Here is a 6490-nt window from a genome sequence, read left to right as displayed (position 1 = left end):
CATCCTTAATCTTGTGAGATTTTGTAAATGAGGATATAAAACCAAAACAAAACAGAATCAACACATGTTTTGCAATTCTTCAGTTCACCAGGGTGGCGAGACGAGTGTTTATATGCGTTAAAGGTCAGAAAATATGTCAAAGAAATGAAACATAGAAAACAAGTGAAAAAACAAGTGAAAATGTGTTTTTAGGGTTATTTTTGTCTTTTTGTTGGCTTTTTTGCATTCCTAGCAACTTCACTAAATTTTACTCACCAAAATAACAAAAAGTACACTTTTAATTATTTTAATAACTCACATTTTTGGAGCACACACAACAGTCTCACTACTTTAACAATCAACTTTTATTATTTTATTTAAATATTATTTTTCAAATATTTGTTTATTCTTTCTTTAACTTTTATATTTTTGAATGTTTGTTAATGGTCTATTTTAAGAATATTTGTCTTATTCTAACTGTAATATTTTAAAAATTTTATAATATTTCCTTCATTTTCTTAGTTTTAATTTATATTGGAAGAAGATAATGTTTTTTATGATTGATTTTGGATTATTAGTAATGTCGGCTTATTTCCACTCCTATAACAATTCTGGAAAGTTTTCCTTTTTTGTTTTTTTTTTTAAAAAAAAAAATGAAAATTTTCATCTTTACTATCATTCAACATTAATAATATTTAATGCAATTATATGACATAATATATACTTTGATTTCATTGAAGAGGGAGAGAGAAGAAAAGAGAAGGGAGAGAGGCTACATAAAAAAGGGAAAGAAAAAGAAAAAAATGAGAGAGAAATGAAAAGCAAAAAGGAAGAGAGAGAAAATATATTTTTTTAATGAATATGTGAGTAAATAGTAAATTTTAAGTTTTGTGAGTACTGTTTACCTCACAACTTTTTTTTTTTTTTTTTGGTTAAAGTGATAAGGCTGAAAAGTGTACATTTAAGCTATTTTGGTTAAATTGTCTCACTAAAATAACCAAAAAATAGATTTGGTGAGGCTGCAAGAAGTGTTCTTAGGGGGTATTGACATTTGTTGGTTGTTTAGAGGGTGGCATTGACACATTTGGTAGTTTTGGGGGTTAATTAAGAAAATTGGGCAAATTATAAGAAATGAAACAAAGAAAACAAGTGTAAAAGCAACTCGATTTTGTTCGTTGAGTGAATGAAACTTGAAATTCTTTTTGAGCATCTATGAAAGGGTGATGTCAAAACGCCCTGCGTTATTGGTGCATGCACTTGCGTGAACCAAATTCAAGATTAAATAATTAGCTCTAACAAAAATCCCTCGCAAAGAACACAGCCACTTATACCTTTTTCGTATAAGACTTTATGGTGAAACTACATGGCGTTTAAGGTATTAAAAAGGGTTAAAAGGGGATAAAGATTTCCTTTAAACTCAGTTGAAAAAAACATAAGGGAAAAATATACTTATCCCTTTCAATGTATCATCCCATTTTCAATGACTCTCCCAAATTATCAATTGTGCTATCAACAAAATGTCAATGTCCCTTTTAAGGACAAAAATACCCTTTATAAAATTAAAAAACTCTTCAAATTATTATTATTATTTTTTTATAAAAATTAAAAAATAACAATTTATAAGGGTATGTTTTAAAAAATTATTTGTTATTTGTTATTTTTTATTTTTTTATAAAAAAATATAGAATTTTTTAAAAAAAAATGGAAAAAAAAAGAGAAAGAAAATCCAATTTATAAGGATTTGTTTTTAAAAAAAAATATATAGACAAAACTAGAAATAAAAAAAAATAAAAAAAGAAAAAAGAAAAAAAAGAAGAAGGTAGTTTAGACTTTAGAGGGGATATTGACACAATTAGTAGTTTTGGGGGGAGGGGGAGGGGGAGACGTTGACAATGGAATGGTAGTTTGAGAGGGTATGATTTCCTTAATTTCCTCTTAAACAAAACTATAGTGGTCATGCTTTTAGTGTTAAAAGGTTTTTCACCAAGACAGATTTTCTCCAAACTGGATTAAAAGAAGTTTTTCTAATATAATCTATAAAAATGTCATGTGCTCATTTTATATCGGAGAAATACATGATTTTTAAATAGTAAAGACAAAATTGAAAGAAACAGATCTTTTTTAGTGAAGTTGCTTTTGTGCAAAATAAAGTAAATCCATGACATTTTTATATCTTCCAATTTTGAAGGAAAATTTTGTCTGTTAGAATGCATGATTTCACTGATTCTTCAAAATTTTCAAATGCTACCAAGCTAATACGGCTGCTATCTTCTATCTATGTGGTCTGTGTTTCGGTCCCATAGAATATGTTTGTTGCAAATGCAAACCCTAACACCAAGACAACCTCGTTTCGCAAATCTCTTGAACCGCTCATTTCTCAAGACCTTGAGCCTCTGAGGTTTTTTAAGGGAAAAAAAGAGATTTTCACTGCCTAAGATCAGTCAACACTTAAAAAGTCAAAAAATCGTCACGATGGGTGCCCTTAATTTATTAAAGTACTAAGTACTGGCCGTGTGGGCCCTACGCGGTTTTGAATGATAAAGCTCATTCGCATGCTATGTCCTCGTTGTAAAAATGGCATAGTTTTGATGCACGCCGGACATAAATATTTTTTTTATTATTATTTTATTATTTTCTCAAAGATGACTAAACTTTTAAAATTACAGTTTCAAAGGATAATTTAATAGGTTAGGAATCATGCATTATGGAATGAATGTTACTAATTTGAATCTGCATCTCTTATTTTCATCTTTTTGTGCGAATATATCAAAAATAAAAATAAAAATAAAAATAAAAAAAATAAAACTTTTAAAATTACTATTTAATTAAAATTCAATAGTGTTTGAACATTTTTTTATCTAACAGTAACAGTTTCCAAACTAAGTGTTCAGGGCGTCATAGATGTGATCCATATTTTCTAGTATGATAATGAGAGTCTGAGAAAATCTTTTTATACCTTGTGTAGGAGTCTATTTATTGGTTGAAAAGTTGAGGTAGATTTATACTAGTTCTTCTCATTTGAGTTGATTTGAAAGTTCTAAGAGTTGGAATTAAACTGTAGCTCCTACTCCAATTTAGACTTCGAGTAAGATTTCTTGACTCAAATTATTCCAAAATTTCACTTTGATTGTATTTTTTGCTATTTAATTAATAACTATGTGGACATGTCATTTGCTCTGAGACCCAAAATTTGATGAGCTTGTAGTATAATATTATTCCCAATAAATAGTAATCAATTTTAAATTTAATAATAATTTTAAAAATAACATCACTTAAAAAAAATGGCAAGGAGACAAAACTTTTTATTTATTTTTAAACATTACCAACCATAATGATAGAAAAAGAAAAAAGCTTATTTCCCTGTGGGCACAACACGGTTTAGAAGAAGATAATTAATTAGGCGTATAAAGTGGATAAAAGCAACGAAGATGGTGGCAGACTGAGGGACAGGTCAATGCGGTTTCTTCTTCATAATTTTTCTGAAATTCTGATGCTCTCTCGATATTCATAGACTGGAAAGAAAGCTCTCAAGAGGCAAACGCAATATCTCAAATCTTGTAAGATTTTATTATTATGATTATTTACTTCTCTCCTATAGTATTGTTTCAATTCTGATGTGGGTTATGTTAAATTTTAATATTGGAGCTTGTCTATTTGATAGAAAACTAGCTACACAACAATAATAACCCATGTTAATGTTTTTTGGATAGTGTTTTTGTTTCTTTATTTGAAAAAAATGTTATGACGTAGTGTAAATGTAAAATCTGTTTTGTGTTTTGAGAAGTGTAAAACAAAACAAAAGTTATATAGCAAGTTTAAAATATTAAAAGAATTTCAAGACCTACTTTCTTTTTATAATTTTGTTTCACTTATTTTCTTCTACCAGAACTTCTAATCTTTTTCTTGTTGGTTATATCATTATTTATTTGTTTGATATTTTATATATTATACTTACTAACAAACACCAACACGTCATTGATTTTAGTTGGTTGTTGTTACAAGTTCTAATCTCGTATCATTGATTTTAATACATGACTAGTACTTAATTTCTACTTACGATCGTTATCTTACATTAAAGCTAAAAATTGGTTAGTCATATTATCTTGTGAGAATAATAAATTAACAAAACTTGTACATGAGAATTAGATTAATTTTCGGGAATTTTTTAAATTAGCCATATTGAGTCAACGCATCAAAATAGATCACACCTCAAAATTTATTAATTTTTTTTTTTTTTTTTTTTTTTTAGTTTTAATTGCACAAGTTCTTTGAAATGGTGAAATTGATCATTCCCTTTATTTTCCATCCGAAATTGTGTCATCCGTTAGTGCCACGCCAGCATTTTTGCCACATCATATTAAAATAATAATTTTTTTAGTAAATTAATAATTTTATTAAAAAATAAATCTTTAAAAACAAAAACAAATTTTAAAAAAAGAATAAAGGCAAAAGGAAATAAAAAATGAAGGGGTAGACAAGCAGCAATGGGGCTGCCGGTTGCCACCCATACGGGTTGGGGGTCGCAACCTCATCGCTGGCCACCTATTCATTTTTTTAAAGATTTAATTTTTAATTAAATTATTATTTTAATGTAATGTGTCAAAAATGCTTGCGTGGCACTAACAGACGGCCTAATTTCATACAAAAAATCAATGGAAGGATTTATTGCACATTTTCGATAAACTTTGGTTATTAAAACTGAAAAGAAAAAAAAAATGAGGTATGATCTGATTTTGCCCATTGACTCTATCTAAAAAATTTCCTTAAATTTACCTTTCAAAAAGCTAGAAGAGTGAATTTGAAATTACTTTTTTAATATTTAAGATAAAAATTTATTATAGTAATATTTTAAAATTAAAAAGGCGCCATCTTAATTTTTTGGAAAAGACCTCAATTTTTATTGTGCCGTCTCTAGCTTAACCTCATCTCTCTCTGTCTCACTGTTCTTGTATATATGTTCACGCTCAAACCTCATCTCTCTTCGGGTATGAGACGAACAAGAAGAAGACGAGAGGGAATGGAGCGTTTGATGATGCCAAGTGGTTTTGTAGAGATATGGTAGTAAAAATGGTAGTAGCATTTCTGAATTTCATTTATGAAAGCGATGATTTTTTATTAATGAAATTGTGATGCGTTTGGTACAGAGCACTCCCGTTTGATCATTTGCTTCTCTCATTCATGATCGGTTTTAAAGTTGCTTTCCTAATATTTTTCCTATATATCTTCAGGGTCTAAGAGGACAAGCATGAGTTTCGGTGGGCTTTTTTGTTTGAGAACGAATAAAAAGGAAGAAAGAGAGGAAGAAAGAGAGAAATCATTTTTGAGAAATGGAGGCATTTTATTAAAGGATCTGATTGCTTCAAGTAATGGAAAATGTAATCCCATTCGCAATTTCTCTGCTGAGGAGCTCATCACAGCAACAAACAACTTCGATTCAAGTCACATTATGCAAACTTGTACATTATTTCCAGAAAAGTGGCTTGGTGGGTCAGAATATGAATTTCTTGAAGTGACTTATCTTATGTATAAGGGTTATCTAGATGGTCGCCCAATCATTGTTAAGAAGTTCACGAGCGAGAACTTGGAGGAGTATAAACCTCTGTCCCAAGCTATACGTGACATTGTGATAGGAACCCAGATGAGCAACCACAACAACGTTTTAAAGCTCTTAGGCTGCTGTTTAGAGTTTCCTATACCTGTTCTTGTGCATGAATACGCCACAAATGGAGCTCTCAATGATAAAGGAGGTTTTGGAGCTGATAAAGAATTTCTACCTTGGAAGATTAGGTTGCGTATTGCTAAGCAGCTTGCAAATGCACTTACATATCTCCACACTGCTCTTCTCAGGCCAGTCATCCATAGGGATTTAAGACCCTCCGCCATTTTCTTGGACCATAACTTTGTTCCTAAACTCTGCAACTTCTCAATCTCCATAACAATACCTCCTGGCGAATCTCATGCAAGAGATGATACGATCATTCAGCCTACGTACTGTGACCCTGAATATTTTGAGTCCGGCTCTATGAATGAGAAAAGTGACGTCTATAGCTTTGGCATAGTCTTACTTATTTTTTTAACAGGGAAAAAAGCTACAGGTTTTGTTTGGACAACAGAATTTCATGCTTCAAATGAGCATGTGACCACTGAAATTGTGGATCCCAATATTTTGAGGGAGGAAGGAGGAGATGGGCAAGCTCAACAAGTGGAAGCTTTTTTAGCGCTTGCATTGGCATGCATCCGAAGGAAAGGTGAAGAAAGGCCTGATATGATTGATGTGGCAAAAGAGCTCATGCGGATTGAAAAGTCCATATGACCTTTTCCTTGATGTAGAATATGGCGGATTATCTACAGAGTCATTTAGTGTCTTTATTTTTATTGTCTTTTATTTTTCAAGTTAGAAACTGAACTAATATATATATATATATAAGTGATGACCATATATATAATTAGGTCAATGCACTCGGCAGGATAGTTGTTGAGATGGTGCAAAAGATAATTTTTTCTGAAATTC

At 30.5% G+C, this 6490-nt stretch overlaps 1 protein-coding gene and 1 pseudogene across 1 annotated transcript; one reads left to right on the top strand and one right to left on the bottom strand.

The window, feature by feature from the left end:
- Positions 1 to 5072, bottom strand: part of LOC132177887 (non-functional pseudokinase ZED1-like) — an 11302-nt pseudogene extending 6230 nt beyond the window's left edge.
- Positions 4920 to 6422, top strand: LOC132179737 (non-functional pseudokinase ZED1-like). Its single transcript, XM_059592501.1, has one exon. It carries the CDS (start codon positions 5225 to 5227, stop codon positions 6290 to 6292), a length of 1068 nt encoding a protein of 355 aa, XP_059448484.1. The 5' UTR covers positions 4920 to 5224; the 3' UTR covers positions 6293 to 6422.
- Positions 6423 to 6490: the final 68 nt, after the last annotated feature.

Source organism: Corylus avellana, chromosome ca4 (assembly GCF_901000735.1).
Source record: "Corylus avellana chromosome ca4, CavTom2PMs-1.0".
In the NCBI taxonomy this organism is placed as follows: Eukaryota; Viridiplantae; Streptophyta; class Magnoliopsida; order Fagales; family Betulaceae; genus Corylus; species Corylus avellana.
Note: the sequence above shows the minus strand (reverse complement) of the source record. Positions and strands in the feature narration are given on the sequence as shown.